General features: G+C 39.4%; 1 protein-coding gene across 1 annotated transcript in view; it reads left to right on the top strand.

Moving 5' to 3' along the window:
* LOC139473084 (cubilin-like) overlaps positions 1 to 22731 on the top strand; it is a 57486-nt gene extending 34755 nt beyond the window's left edge. Inside the window, exons 50-71 of the mRNA XM_071255596.1 lie at positions 360 to 452; positions 548 to 787; positions 2157 to 2246; positions 2563 to 2808; positions 2971 to 3060; positions 3419 to 3637; positions 4024 to 4113; positions 4318 to 4581; positions 5797 to 5889; positions 6140 to 6394; positions 6932 to 7021; positions 7361 to 7405; positions 11104 to 11340; positions 11947 to 12036; positions 13677 to 13730; positions 14961 to 15014; positions 16219 to 16272; positions 17478 to 17531; positions 18819 to 18878; positions 19523 to 19771; positions 19925 to 20017; positions 21691 to 22731. Of these exons, the coding sequence (XP_071111697.1) occupies positions 360 to 452; positions 548 to 787; positions 2157 to 2246; positions 2563 to 2808; positions 2971 to 3060; positions 3419 to 3637; positions 4024 to 4113; positions 4318 to 4581; positions 5797 to 5889; positions 6140 to 6394; positions 6932 to 7021; positions 7361 to 7405; positions 11104 to 11340; positions 11947 to 12036; positions 13677 to 13730; positions 14961 to 15014; positions 16219 to 16272; positions 17478 to 17531; positions 18819 to 18878; positions 19523 to 19771; positions 19925 to 20016 (2759 nt within the window). The 3' untranslated portion in view covers position 20017; positions 21691 to 22731. The remainder of the gene's footprint in view (positions 1 to 359; positions 453 to 547; positions 788 to 2156; positions 2247 to 2562; positions 2809 to 2970; positions 3061 to 3418; positions 3638 to 4023; positions 4114 to 4317; positions 4582 to 5796; positions 5890 to 6139; positions 6395 to 6931; positions 7022 to 7360; positions 7406 to 11103; positions 11341 to 11946; positions 12037 to 13676; positions 13731 to 14960; positions 15015 to 16218; positions 16273 to 17477; positions 17532 to 18818; positions 18879 to 19522; positions 19772 to 19924; positions 20018 to 21690) is intronic.
* The last annotated feature ends 541 nt before the right edge of the window (positions 22732 to 23272 follow it).

Here is a 23272-nt window from a genome sequence, read left to right as displayed (position 1 = left end):
AGTGTATTGCCAGGTACCTATTGTAAAAAACAAAACGTATTTTATGAATATATCTGCATTGAGGGATAGATACAACGTGTGTAAAACTGGTATACGAGTCATAAACTTATGAAACATGGTGCAGAGTAATGTCAGAGACAAAGAATATTTCATTAATTAGCCAATGACAGTTTTTTATCACTTCCATTGCCTCTAACAATAAGATTTAGGCAATGTATATTTCTAAACATATTCAGGTATTATCCCCAATGAAGCATTCAATTTATCTATAAACATGTATCTACCTAATCTATCATAAAACATGCAGTTATATATGTACCATAACGCGACACATCTCTGAAAATGTCCTTCTATTCCAGATAACATCGTTGATGGGGATCTGAACATCACTTTCCACAGTGACAGTTCCACCCAGAAGAGGGGAGTTCTGATCAGATACTCCTACACAGAAAGTGAGTAACATTCCTGGCATTGTCTCAGTCGTATGTTTAATCTTCAGTAGACACAACGTGAGCTCCGTGCAATGAACATATTTTCTCGCACACAGATATTTGTGACTACGTATTCACCGACAGCTACGGAGTGATCGAGAGTCCAAATGGCGGTAATTACTACTACCAGAGCAACACGTTGTGCAGGTACACAATTATAGGCGGGAACGCCCTCTACACCGTTTTCTACAACATCTCCTACTTCGACTTATACTATTCAAGGGGTTGTAGTGGCGACTATCTTCAATTCCCGGATGGTCAGCGGTATTGCGGGACCTACATGAGAAACATATCATGTGAGTTCCCTTAATATTATCCATAAGTATATAACCTTCAGTGTATATGCTACAACACAGAGTCACCTTCATGTTCCCTTAATAATCATCATAAGTATATAACCTTCAGTGTATATGCTACAACACAGGGTTACCTTCATGTCCCCTTAATATTGAACATAAGTATATAACCTTCAGTGTATATGCTACAACACAGGGTTACCTTCATGTCCCCTTAATAATCATCATAAGTATATAACCTTAAGTGTATATGCTACAACACAGGGTTACCTTCATGCTCCCTTAATATTGAACGTAAGTATATAACCTTCAGTGTATATGCTACAACACAGAGTCACCTTCATGTCCCCTTAATATTGAACATAAGTATATAACCTTCAGTGTATATGCTACAACACAGGGTTACCTTCATGTCCCCTTAATAATCATCATAAGTATATAACCTTCAGTGTATATGCTACAACACAGGGTTACCTTCATGCTCCCTTAATATTGAACATAAGTATATAACCTTCAGTGTATATGCTACAACAAAGAGTCACCTTCATGTCCCCTTAATATTGAACATAAGTATATAACCTTCAGTGTATTTGCTACAACACAGGGTTACCTTCATGTCCCCTTAATATTGAACATAAGTATATAACCTTCAGTGTATATGCTACAACACAGGGTTACCTTCATGTCCCCTTAATAATCATCATAAGTATATAACCTTCAGTGTATATGCTACAACACAGGGTTACCTTCATGCTCCCTTAATATTGAACATAAGTATATAACCTTCAGTGTATATGCTACAACACAGGGTTACCTTCATGTCCCCTTAATAATCATCATAAGTATATAACCTTCAGTGTATATGCTACAACACAGGGTTACCTTCATGTCCCCTTAATATTGAACATAAGTATATAACCTTCAGTGTATATGCTACAACACAGGGTTACCTTCATGTCCCCTTAATAATCATCATAAGTATATAACCTTCAGTGTATATGCTACAACACAGGGTTACCTTCATGCTCCCTTAATATTGAACATAAGTATATAACCTTCAGTGTATATGCTACAACACAGGGTTACCTGCATGTACCTTATTGCGATGCCATGGAATATTTTTAGATAGATTTGGATGTTCTGTTTCAGTCAGTCAAAATGTAACCTGTTATAGACTTATGTATTAATTAATGTACATACACAGGACAAGATGGTTTTAAGTAAAAAAGGGAAATCTTTTATAGTCATTTGTTTTATGCTTTGTTCGTGTTTATCTCAACTGGCTAATGCAATCACTGTCAAGCACCTAATGGTGCATATGATAACATTCTAATGTATTCATTACGTTTGATGCATGTATATTCATCAGATTCTACAGTAGGCAACACCAGTTTGACCTTCCGATCAGATGCATCATATTCCCGTCGAGGTTTCCGACTTCATTACAAGGTGCTTCCGTGTACGTCTTGGTATAGCTACAACACCTCAGTAGAAACATAACCAGCAGAGATATCGAAACGGGCTGACATTGTAATGTATGGAAGAATGTGAAATACACTGTTTATATTTTGAAAATGTACTCTCGTATGCAAGAATAAACATTATTTTATTTGGATAAACATCATGCATACAACATACATAAGATTGCTGTTTTCTTTGGTATTCGCTAACTGCATCTATTTTTCCATCTAGTATGATATTTGGAAGTTCTGTTTCTTTCATTTCATTATATTTCTCGTCATTTTTAAGATACGTAACTTGTCTTTGTTAATCAGTCAACTGCTCCCGGGTTTACACAGAGCAGGGTGGCATGATCTCCGACCCTGATCTTTCTGGCGTGGACTTCAGTGGAGACATCAGATGTGACTACACATTCCTTGTGCCCTTCTACCCTTTCATTGTAACCTTCACACCCCTCCTGTTTGGGCTCCAGGACGCGGGCACAGACGGTGTGTGCACTACAGAGTACGTCAGTCAGGACGGGGATCGATTCTGTGGCCAACGCAATGAATCGTGGCAAGGTCAGAACGTGTTTTTCAGTTTGGAGATACAAGTAAAGTTTTCTGTACAAGTCAGCTGCAATATTTGTTTGCTATCGATTCGTCTTTCTTTAAGATTTCACGTTGAAATAAACAGAGCATTTCCAGCTATATGACTCACGAGTGTTCCCATATCGTTTCTAGCAATTTCAGGAGACAACACAATGGAACTGCATTACTTCAGCACTGGCGCCGTGAGGGGAAACTACTCCGTGTTATATCACGTGACTCCAGGTAAGTACACGAAATACACAGCTGGGAATATGAATGACATATATCTCACATAGAGAGAGTGGAGTATCTTTCAAGGGTCGGTGTGGTATGTTTCTCTCTCATGGTGCTTGTGATTCATGACTGTGTATTCCAGGGGTGCCTTTAGTGTGGTATGTTTCTCTCTCATGGTGCTTGTGATTCATGCCTGTGTATGTGAAGGGTGCCTTCAGTGTGGTATGTTTCTCTCTCATGGTGCTTGTGATTCATGACTGTGTATTCCAGGGGTGCCTTCAGTGTGGTATGTTTCTCTCTCATGGTGCTTGTGATTCATGCCTGTGTATTCGAGGGGTGCCTTCAGTGTGGTATGTTTTTCTTTCAGGAATGTGCAACATGACCTACACGGGCCGATCTGGTAGCATCAGTGGCAATATGTCCAGCGATATCAGCAACTCCACATGTTACTACAGGATACAGAACAACATGGCGGCATCACAGATACACATCCGATTGGTCTCGGATGCTGAATGTAACTACCTAGACTTTGATGGCCTTGAGAGGAGATGTGGCAATAATGGAACAAGTGGCACAGAGATATCATGTACGTACTCGTCTTACCATAACATCGTGTATCATGGGTGGATGAGGGTCTGCTAGAGGTCATAGGGGAGTGGGATGGGAGGGGGTTGTGGAGTGTTTTTCTTAATAGTACCATATAGCACGTATCAAGACATGTCATTATCTTACAGATAATTCACTAAAGCTCTAAATACATGTAACATTGATCATAAATATTTTCGAAAAAAATATATATGAGAATTGATAATTGTATAAATGACTACAATGGTCCTTTGACAGCCATAAACGTAGCTTCGCAAATATTCACAAATACATCTAAGCAATTTATTTATATTGATCTTATTCATGGTTTGTGGTGAATTTGCTTTGAGCAAATGACCTGATATTGAGCTTTTCACTTTCCTTCAGATGCCTATGATGGCGACTTTCTGATTACTTTGTTCCATGCGCCTGATATGGAGGCACCGTCGTTCCAATTGTACTACAATATTGTTCCGGGTAAGTTTCAAGTCATAAGGATTCAACATGATATCAATATTTGAAAGAATGATAGAGCATTACCAAAACTATGATTGCGCTCACACAATTTTGAATGCATCAGAAAGAATATGTGTGTCCCTTTCGCAAAATTGTTTTTAAAAAGTACTTTGTCCGAATAATCCATATAATGAGATGATGAACATTTGTTTGATGCTTTAATAGAAAACTGCATCCAACGATTCACATCGGACACGGGATCATTTGCAAGTCCAGCTGATACTGACGGCAACTACGTAAACGATCTTGCGTGCTCCTACACCATCAGTGGCGGTAGTTCCCCATACGTCCTCCTTCTCAACTTTGTTTCCCTCGATCTTCAATACTCCTCCTACTGCAACAACGACTACGTCCGATTCAGCTACAGGGGCTCCTCTGGTTACAATACCACCACTTCAAGATACTGTACAGGGCCTCGCTCACTCAGGTGTAAGTCTTTACTTGTGACACTTGGACATAGCACGTTGTAGATATACAGGTGAAAGTCTTTACTTGTGACACTTGGACATAGCATGTTGTAGATATACAGGTGTAAGTCTTTACTTGTGACACTTGGACAAAACACATTGTAGATATACAGGTGTAAGTCTTTACTTGTGACACTTGGACATAGCACGTTGTAGATATACAGGTGTAAGTCTTTACTTGTGACACTTGGACAAAACACATTGTAGATATACAGGTGTAAGTCTTTACTTGTGACACTTGGACATAGCACGTTGTAGATATACAGGGCCTCGCTCACTCAGGTGTAAGTCTTTCCTTGTGACACTTGGACATAGCACTTTGTAGATATACAGGTGTAATTCTTTACTTGTGACACTTGGACAAAACACTTTGTAGATATACAGGTGTAAGTCTTTACTTGTGACACTTGGACATAACACTTTGTAGATATACAGGTGTAAGTCTTTACTTGTGACACTTGGACATAGCACGTTGTAGATATACAGGGCCTCGCTCACTCAGGTGTAAGTCTTTCCTTGTGACACTTCGACATAGCACTTTGTAGATATACAGGTGTAATTCTTTACTTGTGACACTTGGACATAGCACGTTGTAGATATTCAGGGCCTCGCTCACTCAGGTGTAAGTCTTTCCTTGTGACACTTGGACAAAACACTTTGTAGATATACAGGTGTAAGTCTTTACTTGTGACATTTGGACATAACACTTTGGAGATATACAGGTGTAAGTCTTTACTTGTGACACTTGCACCAAACACATTGTAGATATACAGGTGTAAGTCTTTCCTTGTGACACTTGGACAAAACACTTTGTAGATATACAGGTGTAAGTCTTTACTTGTGACACTTGGACATAACACATTGTAGATATACAGGCGTAAGTCTTTACTTGTGACACTTGGACATAACACATTGTAGATATACAGGGCCTCGCTCACTCAAGTGTACGTGTTTACTTGTGACACTTGATCACAAAACGTTGCGGATATACAGGGCCTCACGAACTCAGATGTGAGTCTCTACTTGTGACACTAGGGCATAACACATTGTAGATATACAGGGCCTCGCTGACACATAGTTAGTCTTTACTTGTGACTCAGGAACGCACGAACACACATACACACACACACACACACACACACACACACATTTGATTTGTTATATATATTAATTTCAGATTCTGTGTCGAGTGGGGATTTCAAGGTATCTTTTGTAACGGACTCTCGTGAAGTAAGGAGTGGATTCAATGTAACATACGTCAAAACACCAGGTAGGTTCAAAGTGGGATACATCAGAACACTGCAAGCTCCTTACACTCTGTCTAATGTTGAGGAAGCACGGCTTTAGTTTACTTGCTGTTGAAAGATCGGTTTGCCTCACTACTTCAGAAATTCACTACAATTTAATTTTATGAAAATAACTTTGAACAATATCAGAAGCTATGTAATATATTCAATTTTATATCATTCATCACAATTTCCTTACGTTGTATTTGCTGTCAATGTTCTGCTTGTGTCTAGTCAGCTGTAACCTGACCTACACGGCCGACGAGGGCACTATAGAGAGCACCCCTGGAGATGGCTCCTACTACCCTAACAACGCCTACTGTACGTACACTGTACAGGGGAACTCCAGCCTGCAGACTCTGCAGCTCACTGTGCAGACCTTCTCCCTGGAGGCTCAGTCCAGCTGCCGTTACGACTCGCTCCAGTTCGGCTCAACTTCCAGCAGGAAATACTGCGGGAGCTCTCTGTACGCCGGCGGGGTTCTCACATGTGAGAATTATATTTTGCTGTTAATATTATTTTGTATCTTTCAACTACTTTATCTTTTGAAGATTAATAGTTTCAACTCGTTATATCAATGGCACAAAACAATGGAATCTAACAAACAAAATCAGAAACGTCGTACATTTCTTTTTTATGTGTGTGTGGCAGGGTGCTGGTGTTAATTCTGGTTTAATGTGGAACACATGTTAAAAATATCATTAAACATGAGGGGCAGGGGCGTCCCTGGGGTCAGTCGCTACAATACGCTTTCGAATGTACTTATAATCAAGAGTCCAAACCCAGATTCGGGTTTGCGAGCGCCGTTCAGTGCTTGTGGGTTTAAAGTGCCGATTCGGGCTTTCTTCACACATGATACGCCATGATCTATCTGAAATATTGATTAAGCTGCGTCAAACCAAACTCACAAAAAGCTGTATCATTAATATTTAGTCATGTGCTTTGTGAGCTTCCATATGCTGGTCAGAATGAGTGTGTAAATGTTGAATTTTTATAATTTAGTTCGTGCCTCTTATATGCCAACAGATACGTTCAGGAACAACTTCATCTTGTACTTCAAGACAGATGGTAGCGTCACCAGGAGGGGATTCGTCATCAACTACAAGAAGGAGCCATGTAGGTGTTTGCTAGCCAGAAACTGTAGAGGGGTAGTCAAGTAATCTTAAGGGAGCGAACAAAAGTGATGTGCACTGAGAAGTTGCGACAGAGTCTGGTAATTGCTACATCCTGGTTTAAAGATGTTTATATTATAGCGGCGCTATACGTTCACTGAAAAAGATGCGAGGAGGTTGACCAAAGCTGTTGTGAAGTATTCATATTGGATACTAAACACATGCATGTTGGTTAAAATGTGATGATTTCGATGCGACTACCAATTACAATCAGACTCCTTGAACATTAGAAATCGAAATGTTTACGAAATGTGATCATGCCTTTTTGGTTATATCTTTTCAGATGTTCCCACAACCACTACAACAACAACAACAGCACCGCCAACACGTACGTATGCATGACATTTCCCGATAGACGTGACACACCGTCGACTCCCCCATGGCATGTCTTGATTCTGATGATGTTTGTTCCTGACGATACACACTTCAGTATACGAGTAGATGGATCTCCCCCTGTTGTAATTAGCATGCGTCTTGCATACAATGTGTCTTGGTACATGTATTTGTTGACACCCTGGTACATGTAAAAAATATCGCTTTATAATATCGTTCTGAATTCAGAATTACTTTTAAATACAGAATTTGTCACGGGAGAGTTTCCAGGAAGTTGGATCGTTGGTATGATAGTTCCTTTCTACAAGTTTTTTGATCAGGTGGATCCGAATATGTTTTGGGTCATCTCACTGTTAAACATTATTGTGGTTAAGCTTTTCACATCTATTCTTGAAATTCGTATAAGATTGCGGTGTGGAGTTGAATAACATCTAAGATGAGTCTCATATAGGTTTTACTCAACATTTCCCAATATATTTTGTTTTGCAATCATTATCCCATACGTATCTGATAATGTTCAAAAATAGGTTTCATGATCAATTAATATACTTCTGTAGAGCGTTTGTATGGAATCCTGGAACGGAACATTGTCGCGTTGTCGTTTTCACGCATTTTCTGCACACATTTGATATGGGGCGATTCCATATGTTTGATTTGATTGATAGAAATACTTGTATGTTGTTATATGTATTGATACTATGAGATGTAGTATAACAAAAGTCTTGTGCTTAAAGAGCTCACATCAAGTCTGAAATATTTAAGTTTTTTTACTACTGAAATAGAGCACAGAGATATTCTGCACAGAGAACTGCCCCGTCTTTGACGACTACGCCACCCATGCCGCTATGGATTTTTTTTCTTAATGGAAATAACATTATTATTATTACCCTTTGGACAGCGGCAATACATTTATTGATGACACAGTTCCATGCATTGGCATGCAAAGACAATAAGATTGATTGGTGTTTTAAGAAAACTGGTTTCGTTAAAGGCACCATATTAAAAAAAATACTGAATGATTAGAAGTATTTTGGTGGCCCTTTATCCAGCATAGGCCATTAAAAAGCATATTTTCATTGTTTTTCGATGTTTAGGAAATATCCAACATTTCCCTATGACATTTTTAGAAATATTCTTGATTCTTTTATGTTGCTCAACATATAATTGTGTGTAAGTAACCTAGTTTCTCCTAAGACAGTTGTTGGAAGATCTTTAGATATATGAATTATGTTTTAGCTATTATAGTAGCTGTCTCAAATACTTACAAATGGAAAATCACCGTTACCCACAGGCTTTTTACCAGATGTTAGAAACGTATGACGAATATTGGACTATAACTAGGAATCCCATGCTAGAAATATAATGTTCCAACAGGATTTTCTCATGTTTAGCTAGCGCAGGATTGTGGACATATTGATATTTCCCATTGCTTATTTCAAACAAAGCTGTAAGGATATTGGATTTCTTTATTGGCACATTAAAATTATTAGCTTATTATTCTTATGTGCGTATTCGTATCACTCCTTGATCCTGAAAAGTATGTATCAAAATTAATGCCACATAAGGATTTTATCGGTATATTGTGTAAGTGTCGTTGATTATTACACATATATTAAATTTGGGGATAAATTTACCATGTTTTCAATGTAGAGCCAAGTTACCTGGAAATTTAAGCGTGCTTAATAGAATTTGGAACCGAACCCGCAGCAACTTCGTGAACCAGCGTGATGTGGGCATACGTAAAGAAAATTAGCAAGACTTGCCAGGTTTAGTTCTTCAATGCACGTCACTATTATGACGTCACACTGTGACGCAGATGATGTCACAGTCGGCTATAGAAAAGTGCCAAAATTCAAGCTCATTCTGGTCCCTAACACTTGAAATATTCTCTTTTTAGGCTATTTCTATCGTCTGTTTTGCCCGAAATGTATTGCCAGACACACTTTTAATATTTGTATCAAACACAAGTCTCCATTTTGCAAATAATAATATTTACCGACGTTGACTGAGAAAGGAGTACTGTTCTATAAATATTAGTCTCTGCGGTGATGCGACCGTCAAATCGTCTGTTTCCATCAGAAGTGTTCATTGTGATTTTTTACCAATCAGTAACTTCCTTATTCATGTTGGAATATACAACAGCTCCGTTTTCATGTTCAGTAAGTGAAGATATTATAATCTGTAATAGGTGTGATAGTTGTCAAAGTATGGACGAATACAATTTTATGTTGATTTGCCCATATCATAATGTGAGCAGAAAACAGCATATTCCAAAATATAATTATCCCTCAGGACGTTCTGTCAACTGATATCTCAAAGTGACACTTATACCCTTATAGGTCTATCTATTTTCTTAAAAAGAAATCTGCCGATATGAAAAACAAAGAAAAAGAGTATGCGTATCTTCATAAGTACCAGGTACCTCTGGATGGACAAAATGTACAATTGTACTCTGAGACATTAGGCCTTTACTACACAATACACGTCTGAACTTGACTTGTCTTTTCTATTATAGGATTTCTGTTTACATATTTCAACATTGAAGTATGAATACCGATGTTCTGTGTGAAAAAACAAGTTTGCTAATGATTAAGCTTTACATGTTTCCAACAATAGGTTTATAACAAAATATCACATAAATCAAAACAAATTCATGGGAAGATAAACAGTTAGAGGTTGTTGTAGGATGACAAATCAGGTGACTACTTATTTATGATCATAAACTGATCAATACGGCTCCCTAGTCAATGGCCGGTCAACGCAACCTTCTTAGATCCTGTCGATCAAGGAAAGATGCGACAAACTGAACTCCAACGCGTTATCAGAACAAACACTTCATAGCAACATTAATTAACGCATTGAGCAAGGAGCTCTGCAGTACGTAGTTTCACATGTCTTTCAGCATAGACGGGAATCTTATTTTATGTATGTTCAGGGACAATAATGATATCAGCTACTTATGATTGGGCTGGTGCTACGATTTTTGCCTACAATCGCTTTGTACGCATGGATTGTAGTCTAAGCCTTAAATCGCTACCTTACAGATGTGCAAAAAATGAAGCGATAAGATCGTTTTGTGCCAGTGAACCTAGCAGCTTGGAGCTCCCCCAATTGTGGTGAAAGCAGTCAGTCTCGGTGGGCGTGGCTTATCTTTTACATATATAATCAAACAGATTTTACGAATTACAATTAATACACAGCCTATTTAATTATATGCCAATACACAGCTGTTTCTACGTAGTTATATTACGAGATACGTGTTCATAGTTGTTGTTGTTGTATTATATGGCAAAGAAATCACATCTTCACAGCTGTTATTTCGTTCTTAAAGTATATTGCTCGTGTTCATAGCTGTAACTTCATACTCATTAGTGAGTGCGTATGGTTTTACGCCGCCTTTAGCAATATTCCAGCAATATCACGGCGGGGGACACCATAAATGGGCTTCACACATTGTACCCATGTCGGGAATCAAACTCGGGTCTTCGGTGTGACGAGCGAACGCTTCAATCACTAAGCTACTCGACCGCACCTTACTTAATGGTAGTACTATATGGCGGTGAAAGCACCTGTTCACAGCTGTTACTACGTACTTATATCATGTGGCATAGTTGTTAATAAATGGTTGTAGTACATGGCTTAGTATATGGGTTTGATGGTATAAACGTAATGTTAAATAACCACGCCTTTCAGCCAACTGTAATGCTACGTTCACCGCATCCAACGGCCAGCTTCGTAGTCCAAACTCCCCCCGCGAGTACCCCAACAACATCTACTGCCGCTACACGTTTGTGGGAAGTGGACAGACCCAGTCTATAACACTGGATTTCACCAGCTTTGCTGTGGAAAACCATGCCAGCTGTAGATGGGATTGGGTCATCATCAGTGGCGGGAACAAGAGGTGTGGCTTCACGGAATTCAGCAGTACATGTACGTATTGTGACGAGCAGACAGACAGTGGGTGTACGCGCTGGGAAGTAGTGTTACAATAAGTGCAAGGCGCTCTTCTCACTGTAGTCGTGTTTGCTCTAGAGCGTATTCATGGTTTCAAGTCATCAATACATTTTATTAATAATGATTTGACAATTACTCATTCGATTTGTTAACATGTTTTGTTGTAAACAAGGTTACCAATCATTTATTAAAGGGTGAGTAAGTTGGGTTTTAACGCCGCTTTTAACAGTATTCCAGTCATATCGCGTGTCAGCTTAATGTGGGAGGAAAGCCCCAGGTGATGCAGGTCCCAGACGTTTACCACTTCGGTGAAACCCGCGAGCACGGATATGGTGCTGACAAACCAAGAAACATAATCGGGGCGAACCGGGATTCGAACCCACATCATAGGTTTCTGGCGTGCCAAGGGACGCAACTCTGCACAGCGAATCGCGGCGCCTTAGACGACTGGGCCAAGCGTGCCCCCTATTAAAGAGTGATCATTGTTATCACAGATATATGTATCATGTTCAATAGACTCACATAAACCACTTGACGACCTTAATCATACATTTTCATGTATGTATTGTTGATATTTTACAGATACATTTGTTGGGAACTTTACGGTGGAATTCCGTACAGATGGAAGTGTCACCTACAGTGGCTTTGTTGCCAACTACGTTGTTAGTGACGGTATGTACAGAGACTCTACCTGGTATAAAGAGTTCATGGCTTCACTCAACGTTCTTACTCCACTATGTCGTATAAATAGTTAACTCATGTGTAACTTCGTGTATCTACACTTCGTCCTTTTGTTCATCTATCAGGATTTAAAGCCATTTGACATTTGACATCAACGAATTTGATGCTATCCTGTCCCGCGAGCCTCACCTATTTTTAAATTTGAATTTACCAACACATGAAGGATGTTGAACATTAATGACATATTCTGATTTATTCTGTTAAAAAGTAGTTCAATTATACTGAATGTACATGTGATATATGGGATGGAAATATTCTTCTGTAACAATAAGATCGTTGATATTTTGCATGGATCATCCCTGTCATGGCATCTGTCAACTTTGCTCACTGAATTAGTTATGATCCGTAATTAAACATACCACGTATGTGTTTTGGAATGTTCACGTTTTGCCCCTGCGGTAAACATTGAGCTCCGCAGGCCCCAGTTGATCCCGTTGAAATCAGTGCTCTCCCCACCCCGATAATATCCTGCTTCCAAAACCTCAGTAGATCCCGTTGAAATCAGTGCTCTCTCCAACCCGATAATGTCCTGCCTCCCACGCCCCAGTAGATCTCGTTGAAATCAGTGCTGTACCCAATCCGATAATGTCCTGCTCCCCACACCCAAGTATATCCCGTTGAAAACAGTGCTTACCCCACTCCGATATTGTCCTGCTTCCCATACCCCAGTAGATCTTGTTGAAATCAGTGCTCTCCCGATCCCGATAATGTCCTGCCTCCCACATCCCAGTAGATCTCGTTGAAACCAGTTCTCCCCCCATCCCGTTGATGTCCTGCCTCCCACATCCAAGTAGATCTTGTTGAAATCAGTGCTCTCCCCACCCCGATAGTGTCCTGCCTCCCACACCCCAGTAGATCTTGTTGAAATTAGTGCTCTCCCCACCCCGATAATGTCCTGCTTGCCACAACCCAGGAGATCTCTTTGAAATCAGTGCTCTCCCCACCCCGATAATGTCCTTGTTCCCACACCTAAGTATATCCCGTTGAAATCAGTGCTCTCCTCACCCCCATAATGTCCTGCTTGCCAAACCCAGTAGATGTCGTTGAAATCAGTGCTCTCCCCACCCCAAATAATGTGTTCAAATGTCCTCAAGTCGTCCCCTTTGGATGGTAGTGTTTGCCATGTCTGTAGATTTTTTGGTATATAGGAAAATGATTGGACCTCTCGTCGTTGGCAATGTTGGGCTAAAAGTAAATCTGAAGACGTTTTTGGGGGGAAATATAAGCATGAGTCTCACTTTTAGTCGATAATTTCTTGAGTTGCTACTGGACAAACGATGTAATAAAAATATTCTCTTTGAGTTTCTCTCTATTTCTGTATTCAGCGTGTACTTGTTCATGAATTAGACTTATTATTATTTAGCCTTCTTAGTATATAAACATATCTGAAATAATGTTACGATTCGTCTCCAAAATTGGACAAGGTCCTAATTTGTGACGCCTGTATTAAATAACGTGTGCAGTGAAGTATATGTTGAGTAGTACTTTAGATATATTTATTACAGATATAAAACGTCAACGCCAGATAACAACTAGTCACGACTATCTAACTCTTTTCATTTCAATTGTAGCGAGTGACGTGCAAAACACAACTTCAAACCCCATTTGGCTGGCGCCAAACAACGGTGAGTGATGTACTTCAATATTAACCCTGCTCATCGTTCAACCTTCAACAGTAGTTTTATATCATTTCATCCGAAGGGTCATGCCAGCTAACGCTGTGTAACGTCGTCAACTGTATTAAGCTGTTTTCCAGGGAACATATAATTGTATCCAAAGTAGCATATTTTGATGCTTTAACTATGTCATCAATGCAATTCCAATGGAATGGTTACATTTTAATTCCTTATGAAATTGGATATGAAATGAGTTGCTCAGTGGATCGCTCCCTCAATCTGATTTCACATATTAGGTTTCTTTGCGTTTGAATTGATCTTTTAGGACGTGATATTCAGTTTACCTAGGATATATACAGTGCTCTCCCCACCCCGATAATGTCCTGCTCCCCACACCCCAGTAGGTCTCGTTGAAATCAGTGCTCCCCCACCCCGATAATGTCCTGCTTCCCATACCCAGTAGATCTCGTTGAAATCAGTGCTCCCCCCACCCCGATAATGTCCTGCCTCCCACACCCCAGTAGATCTAATTGAAATCAGTGCCCCCCCCCACCCCGATAATGTCCTTCCCACACCCCAGTAGATCTCATTGAAATCAGTGCTCCCCCCACCCCGATAATGTCCTTCCCACGCCCCAGTAGATCTCGTTGAAATCAGTGCTCTCCTAACCCCAATAATGTCCTGCTTGCCAAACCCAGTAGATCTTGTTGAAATCAGTGCTCTCCCCACCCCAAATAATGTGCTCAGATGTCCTCAAGTCGTCCCCTTCGGATCGTAGTGTTTTTACCATGTCTGTAGATTTTTTGGAATATAGGAAAATGATTGGACCTCTCGTCGTTGGCAATGTTGGGCTAAAAGTAAATCTGAAGACGTTTTTGGGGGGAAATATAAGCATGAGTCTCACTTTTAGTCGATAATTTCTTGAGTTGCTACTAGACAAACGATGTAATAAAAATATTCTCTTTGAGTGTCTCTCTATTTCTGTATTCAGCGTGTACTTGTTCATGAATTAGACTTATTATCATTTAGCCTTCTTAGTATATAAATATATCTGAAATAATGTTACGATTCGTCTCCAAAATTGCACAAGGTCCTAATTTGTGACGCCTGTATTATATAACATGTGCAGTGAAGTATATGTTGAGTAGTACTTTAGATATATTTATTACAGATATAAAAACGTCAACGCCAGATAACAACTAGTCACGACAGTCTAACTCTTTTTTATTTCAATTGTAGCGAGTGACGTGCAAAACACAACTTCAAACCCCATTTGGCTGGCGTCAAACAACGGTGAGTGATGTACTTCAATATTAACCCTGCTCATCGTTTTATATCATTTCATCCGAAGGGTCATGCCAGCTAACGTCGTCAACTGTATTAAGCTGTTTTCCAGGGAACATATAATTGTATCCAAAGTAGCATATTTTGATGCTTTAACTATGTCATCAATGCAATTCCAATGGAATGGTTACATTTTAATTCCTTATGAAATTGGATATGATTGGAGTTGCTTAGTGGATCGCTCCCTCAATCTGATTTCACATATTAGGTTTCTTTGCGTTTAAATTGATCTTTTAGGACGTAATATTCAGTTTACCTAGGATATATACAGTGCTCTCCCCACCCCGATAATGTCCTGCTCCCCACACCCCAGTAGATCTCGTTGAAATCAGTGCTCCCCCACCCCGATAATGTCCTGCTTCCCATACCCAGTAGATCTCCTTGAAATCAGTGCTCCCCCCACCCCGATAATGTCCTGCCTCCCACACCCCAGTAGATCTCATTGAAATCAGTCCTCCCCCCACCCCGATAATGTCCTTCCCACACCCCAGCAGATCTCTTTGAAATCAGTGCTCTCCCCACCCCGATAATGTCCTGCTTCCCATGCCCCAGTAGATCTCGTTGAAATCAGTGCTCTCCTAACCCCAATAATGTCCTGCTTGCCAAACCCAGTAGATCTTGTTGAAATCAGTGCTCTCCCCACCCCAAATAATGTGCTCAGATGTCCTCAAGTCGTCCCCTTCGGATCGTAGTGTTTTTACCATGTCTGTAGATTTTTTGGAATTTAGGAAAATGATTGGACCTCTCGATGTGGGCAATGTTGGGCTAAAAGTAAATCTGAAGACGTTTTTGGGGGGAAATATAAGCATGAGTCTCACTTTTAGTCGATAATTTCTTGAGTTGCTACTAGACAAACGATGTAATAAAAATATTCTCTTTGAGTGTCTCTCTATTTCTGTATTCAGCGTGTACTTGTTCATGAATTAGACTTATTATCATTTAGCCTTCTTAGTATATAAATATATCTGAAATAATGTTACGATTCGTCTCCAAAATTGGACAAGGTCCTAATTTGTGACGCCTGTATTATATAACATGTGCAGTGAAGTATATGTTGAGTAGTACTTTAGATATATTTATTACAGATATAAAAACGTCAACGCCAGATAACAACTAGTCACGACAGTCTAACTCTTTTTTATTTCAATTGTAGCGAGTGACGTGCAAAACACAACTTCAAACCCCATTTGGCTGGCGTCAAACAACGGTGAGTGATGTACTTCAATATTAACCCTGCTCATCGTTTTATATCATTTCATCCGAAGGGTCATGCCAGCTAACGTCGTCAACTGTATTAAGCTGTTTTCCAGGGAACATATAATTGTATCCAAAGTAGCATATTTTGATGCTTTAACTATGTCATCAATGCAATTCCAATGGAATGGTTACATTTTAATTCCTTATGAAATTGGATATGATTGGAGTTGCTCAGTGGATCGCTCCCTCAATCTGATTTCACATATTAGGTTTCTTTGCGTTTAAATTGATCTTTTAGGACGTAATATTCAGTTTACCTAGGATATATACAGTGCTCTCCCCACCCCGATAATGTCCTGCTCCCCACACCCCAGTAGATCTCGTTGAAATCAGTGCTCCCCCACCCCGATAATGTCCTGCTTCCCATACCCAGTAGATCTCCTTGAAATCAGTGCTCCCCCCACCCCGATAATGTCCTGCCTCCCACACCCCAGTAGATCTCATTGAAATCAGTGCTCCCCCCACCCCGATAATGTCCTTCCCACACCCCAGCAGATCTCTTTGAAATCAGTGCTCTCCCCACCCCGATAATGTCCTGCTTCCCATGCTCAACCGGTAGATCTCGTTGAAATCAGTGCTCTCCTAACCCCAATAATGTCCTGCTTGCCAAACCCAGTAGATCTTGTTGAAATCAGTGCTCTCCCCACCCCAAATAATGTGCTCAGATGTCCTCAAGTCGTCCCCTTCGGATCGTAGTGTTTTTACCATGTCTGTAGATTTTTTGGAATTTAGGAAAATGATTGGACCTCTCGATGTGGGCAATGTTGGGCTAAAAGTAAATCTGAAGACGTTTTTTGGGGGAAATATAAGCATGAGTCTCACTTTTAGTCGATAATTTCTTGAGTTACTACTGGACAAACGATGTAATAAAAATATTCTCTTTGAGTGTCTCTCTATTTCTGTATTCAGCATGTACTTGTTCATGAATTAAACTTATTATTATTTAGCCTTCTTAGTATATAAACATATCTGAAATAATGTTACGATTCGTCTCCAAAATTGCACAAGGTCCTAATTTGTGACGCCTGTATTATATAACATGTGCAGTGAAGTATATGTTGAGTAGTACTTTTGATATATTTATTACAGATATAAAACGTCAACGCCAGATAACAACTAGTCACGACTATCTAACTCTTTTCATTTCAATTGTAGCGAATGACGTGCAAAACACAACTTCAAACCCCATTTGGCTGGCGTCAAACAACGGTGAGTGATGTACTTCAATATTAACCCTGCTCATCGTTCAACCTTCAACAGTAGTTTTATATCATTTCATCCGAAGGGTCATGCCAGCTAATTCTGTGCAACGTCGTCAACTGTATTAAGCTGTTTTCCAGGGAACATATAATTGTATCTAAAGTAGCATATTTTGATGCTTTAACTGTGTCATCAATGCAATTCCAATGGAATGGTTACATTTTAATTCCTTATGAAATTGGATATGAAAGGAGTTGCTCAGTGGATCGCTCCCTCAATCTGATTTCACATATTAGGTTTCTGCTGTGCGTTTGAATTGATCTTTTAGGACGAAATATTCAGTTTACCTAGGACATATACAGTGCTCTTCCCACCCTGATAATGTCCTGCTTCCCACACCCCAGTAGATCTCGTTGACATCAGTGCTCCCCTCACCCTGATAATGTCCTGCTTCCCATACCCAGTAGATCTCGTTGAAATCAGTGCTCCCCTCACCCCGATAATGTCCTTCCCACACCCCAGTAGATCTCTTTGAAATCAGTGCTCCCCCCATCCCGATAATGTCCTTCCCACACCCCAGTAGATCTCTTTGAAATCAGTGCTCTCCCCACCCCGATAATGTCCTGCCTCCCACACCCCAGTAGATCTCGTTGACATCAGCGCTTTCCCCACCCCGATAACGTCCTGCTTCCCACACCCCAGTAGATCTCTTTGAAATCAGTGCTCTCCCCACCCCGATAATGTATTGCTTCCCACGCCCCAGTAGATCTCGTTGAAATCAGTGCTCTCCCCACCCCCAACAATGTGCTCAAATGTCCTCAAGTCGTCCCCTTCGGTTCGTTGTGTTTTTACCATGTCTGTAGATTTTTTGGAATATAGGAAAATGATTGGACCTCTCGATGTGGGCAATGTTGGGCTAAAAGTAAATCTGAAGACGTTTTTTGGGGGAAATATAAGCATGAGTCTCACTTTTAGTCGATAATTTCTTGAGTTGCTACTAGACAAACGATGTAATAAAAATATTCTCTTTGAGTTTCTCTCTATTTCTGTATTCAGCGTGTACTTGTTCATGAATTAGACTTATTATTATTTAGCCTTCTTAGTATATAAACATATCTGAAATAATGTTACGATTCGTCTCCAAAATTGCACAAGGTCCTAATTTGTGACACCAGTATTATATAACATGTGCAGTGAAGTATATGTTGAGTAGTACTTTAGATATATTTATTACAGATATAAAACGTCAACGCCAGGTAACAACTAGTCACGACAGTCTAACTCTTTTCATTTCAGTTGTAGCGAGTGACGTGCAAAACACAACTTCAAACCCCATTTGGCTGGCGTCAAACAACGGTGAGTGATGTACTTCAATATTAACCCTGCTCATCGTTCAACCTTCAACAGTAGTTTTATATCATTTCATCCGAAGGGTCATGCCAGCTAACGCTGTGTAACGTCGTCAACTGTATTAAGCTGTTTTCCAGGGAACATATAATTGTATCCAAAGTAGCATATTTTGATGCTTTAACTATGTCATCAATGCAATTCCAATGGAATGGTTACATTTTAATTCCTTATGAAATTGGATATGAAAGGAGTTGTTCAGTGGATCGCTCCCTCAATCTGATTTCACATATTAGGTTTCTGCTATGCGTTTGAATTGATCTTTTAAGACGTAATATTCAGTTTACCTAGGATATATACAGTGTGGACGCAAAAGGGTTGAAATCAGTCTCGTATGTGGCATAACAATGGCCCAATACCTGGTACAGCAATATATTTATTTCATTTGTCTGTAGTAATTATGACCATTTTCCTCTCGACTCGGACAGAAATATAGTACCTTTTCAAAATGAAGAAGAGCTTGTGAGATATTTAAGTTTAAAAACTATGAATATTGCAGTGTTCACATGACAAAGTTACGATGTATGAAAAATAGATAAAGGTTCTCTCTAAAACTGCTATTATGCTTAATCACAAAACGGCTTCCTATCCAGGTGCCTGTGGCACAACGCTGACATCTTCCACAGGGCGCATCTACTACCCAACTAACGCCAATTACACCAACAACGTCCGTTGCCAGGTTACTATCAGACCTGGGGCTGGACAGACATTCAACGTCACCTTCACAGACTTCGACCTCGAGTCTCACCCTTCCTGCAACCACGACTCACTAGAGTTCCAGATGTACGGGGTCACCTCTACGAAGAACTGCGGTCGTAACAGAGCAGGCCTAACACTTAGCTGTACGTACTTCGTTTCTGAGTCCGGAAAAGTTTTAAAAGACCATTATTGTCAAACGTGCCTAAAATGTGATGTTGATGATTAAATATATCAGTCCTTGAATGTGAAAGTTGCCTAGTTAACTTCTACAGTAAGCATGTCTCAAACTGTTGCAGTCCCCTACACCAGCGGTGACATCGTGGTGAACTTCAGTAGTGATAGCAGCGTCACAGGAAGAGGATTTGATCTCAACTATCAAGTGACCTAGGGTGAGGCGATTGGGTGCAGATGTACATGTATATATAGTGACGGAAAAACGTAACCGTGTTTCATATAAAGTTTGATAAAAACAGATTTATTTTAAAATTAAATAATACATCTTTCAATACATATTCATAAAGACATCTCCTCGACTTTAAAATCGTGATGAACAATTTTCATTTGTCAATGTACGGCGCACAATTTGGATGTTTGAGTGATGTTGTGAGTATGATATTCATTCACGTGGTGTTTGAAAGTGAACAGCACACAATGATTTTTTAGCTATCAGGTGTTCATTTACAATCTTTTGTTTAAGTAACGCCTACGCAATGCCACGACTTGTTAAAAAGAAATCTTCGCGTCTGTGTATGATGCAAACAGAAATGTCGCAAAACGAAGTTGCAATACTGCAATGTTCATCAAAACATAATATCACCTCTTTGAAGACGTTATCTACAGCAGGGCAACACTCATGACTTGCCACGGACCTGCGGTCCACGTGTGACATTACAGCAAGCGTATTCGGTTGGTACATCTACAGAATAGATATCAAACTGCCATAAACTGACACATTAACAGCTCGGACAATTACTGGGTTGAGATCAATTAGTTACATAACCATAACCACATCCGGCAACAACGTCCAGCGATACGCCATATTTCCACGTCACCGCCAGGAATACTTAGCTCAGTGTAGGTATCATCTGAGGTTCAGGGGACGAGACTGGAACAGTATACTGTTGAGAGACAGGTCCAGGTTTCATGTTGTACCCTTTGTACCAAAGCAGGGACGTAACGCCAGGACGCAGCAGGATCATTACTGCCCACATGTTGCACGTCTTGAAACAGAAATTTTGAGGCTGTTAGTAGTGTTAAGACCGAATGTTTGCGAGGATTAATAAGATTAATAAGATTTCTGAATTCAGTTACAACAGTAACCGTACATGTATTTGTGACATTAAGTCATTTCATTCAAATTTGTTTGGTATGATTATGTCTTATAATTATTTTAGGATGGAAGGTACAGTTACCAAATATAATATGATGAAATATCAATTCATTATGACCATCTAACCCTCCTTACATTTAAGATAACTATTTTAAGAATATAGTACTTAAAGACATTGCAACAAACCGAATAATCAGGGGGGAGACTTTATACTGAGGGGGCGCGAAATATATCCGCCCGGGGGAGATTTTATTACCGGTATAGTGGTCACACCCGATATTGACATTGTTAATAGAGTTGTTACACCACCAATTTGTTCGGGCCTGTCACTTTGTCTCCCGTCACTAGGTATGGATTTGTTATAATAAAACATTGATCATAAGAATGACCAAATAATACGTTTATTATTTTCAATAGCATAACATTTACACAACTTTATGTGAAGCACAGTTACTTTTTTTCGTTAAAAACGTCACTATTTGGAAAAGATTCCTACAGTCATAGACCGAGGTTAATGCGCGCAACGACTAACACTTTTTCTATTACATCGTCAAGCGGAACATTTATTGTAGTAGTTTTTACCTGCTCCTTAAATATGAGTAAGGTGCAGTTAGACATACCTTGAGTATCAGCAGTGACCCTAAATTTATACATCCTTTCTATAATATTTAAACATTTACGTTTTAGTGTTGCATTTCCTCACTATATATCAATGAATCAACCCATTTTCAGGACAAGCATGCCTTTCCTGGCCGATGGCTGTACCTGCTGAAGCCCTGTCTTACTTGACCATTGATGAGACGAGTCAGCCATCCAACGTAGACACATGCACCATTAACACCTGTCTGGTGGCATATTACACATGGAAATAATTAATATTTAATCAGAAATCCATATAGCGATAGTGCCTGAAGCTTAGCTTTGTCACACTTATTGTTTTATCCATGCATGTTTACTGTTGTTTTTCTTCTTTTTGATGGTTAATGTTTTGTCTTTGATATATTGTAGCACAAGTGTTCTTCAAGAATTATAGCTTTCTATTAGCTTGACTATCTTTTGTGTTCTTGTTTTCACTTTGTTTTAATATGTATACTGTTAGGATATTTGTAGTATATTTTTTGTGTTTGTTTTACTATCTCTGAAACATTATTTCACATTAAGGATTCCCATGCATATCCCTTTGTTACCCAACTTACATTATGCATTATGCACTGTGTGATAATTAGGCAGTGATTATGATATATTGTTTAGTTTGAATTTCTATTTCACGCTAATTTTATCGAGTTATCAGCTGTTCCATAGCACAGAACATAGAAATAGAGATTACTGTACGGGTATGTATATCGAATGACGTCAACATTCTTCAGCTATGGCGTCATTTCTATTGTGACGTCATTACCACCTTACGTCACAATGATATCCAATGATTCCGGATGACGTAAACAATACACCGGTGTGTGAAGTGATATTTGCCCAATTAACTCGGTTACCTATTACCCTAATAAATAGTATAGTTATAGGCGCAACCACAAGCGCACACAATGACAAAGAGGAAGAGACATGCAAAATGCTTAAATATCCTGAGAGATAATGGTAACGCTAACATTCCCCTCCACATTCAATTGGACATTTTTTCACTTTCGTTTAGTCTCAAATCAATACAATGTTTTCGCAAATGACTAGCTGTAAACCCTCGAGATCTTGGCATCCTATACATTTTAGGATTCTTATATTGTGCTTTTGAAGTGCTGTACTGTACGTCTATTTCCTTGTTGTGAGCAACATCTTAGTTTATTCTATTGTTAGTTAATACTAAACGTTTTGTCATGCACGCTTTAGAAATAAAATTGCAAGAATTAAATGCAATTATATTTATTTGTTATCAATAGATGTTACATTTGTCCATAATATTTATGGAATACAACATGGTGCACGTCACGTTTCCACCAACGGAAGCTCAAGATCTTCGCAAAGATATGGTTCATGTTATGAGAAATATTATCAAAAGACATACGCTCATAATGTTAAGTCTGTTGACGTTTCAATTTCAATTTCATTCACAACGCCAATGCCTGTGATTTTCACATTTGTATCACTGTCGAAAGAACATCACACGAATAAATTGCAGAAACTACACACATGGATCACTATAGATTAAGCACCGGGTTCACGAGTGTGCATGATGTGTAAGCACCAAAATTGTGGCACAAGAAGAGCAAGAAACACGATGTTGTTCAAATATGATTTGATCATTTGTCATCTCTTTTAGAAAAACTCTTTGGTCCCAATGAAATCCATGAAACCTTTTTCCCAT

This window comes from Haliotis cracherodii, unplaced genomic scaffold, assembly GCF_022045235.1.
Source record: "Haliotis cracherodii isolate W230 unplaced genomic scaffold, xgHalCrac1.p SCAF_26, whole genome shotgun sequence".
NCBI classification, from domain to species: domain Eukaryota; kingdom Metazoa; phylum Mollusca; class Gastropoda; order Lepetellida; family Haliotidae; genus Haliotis; species Haliotis cracherodii.
The sequence above is the reverse complement of the archived record's forward strand: the minus strand, read 5'-3'. Positions and strand labels throughout refer to the sequence as shown.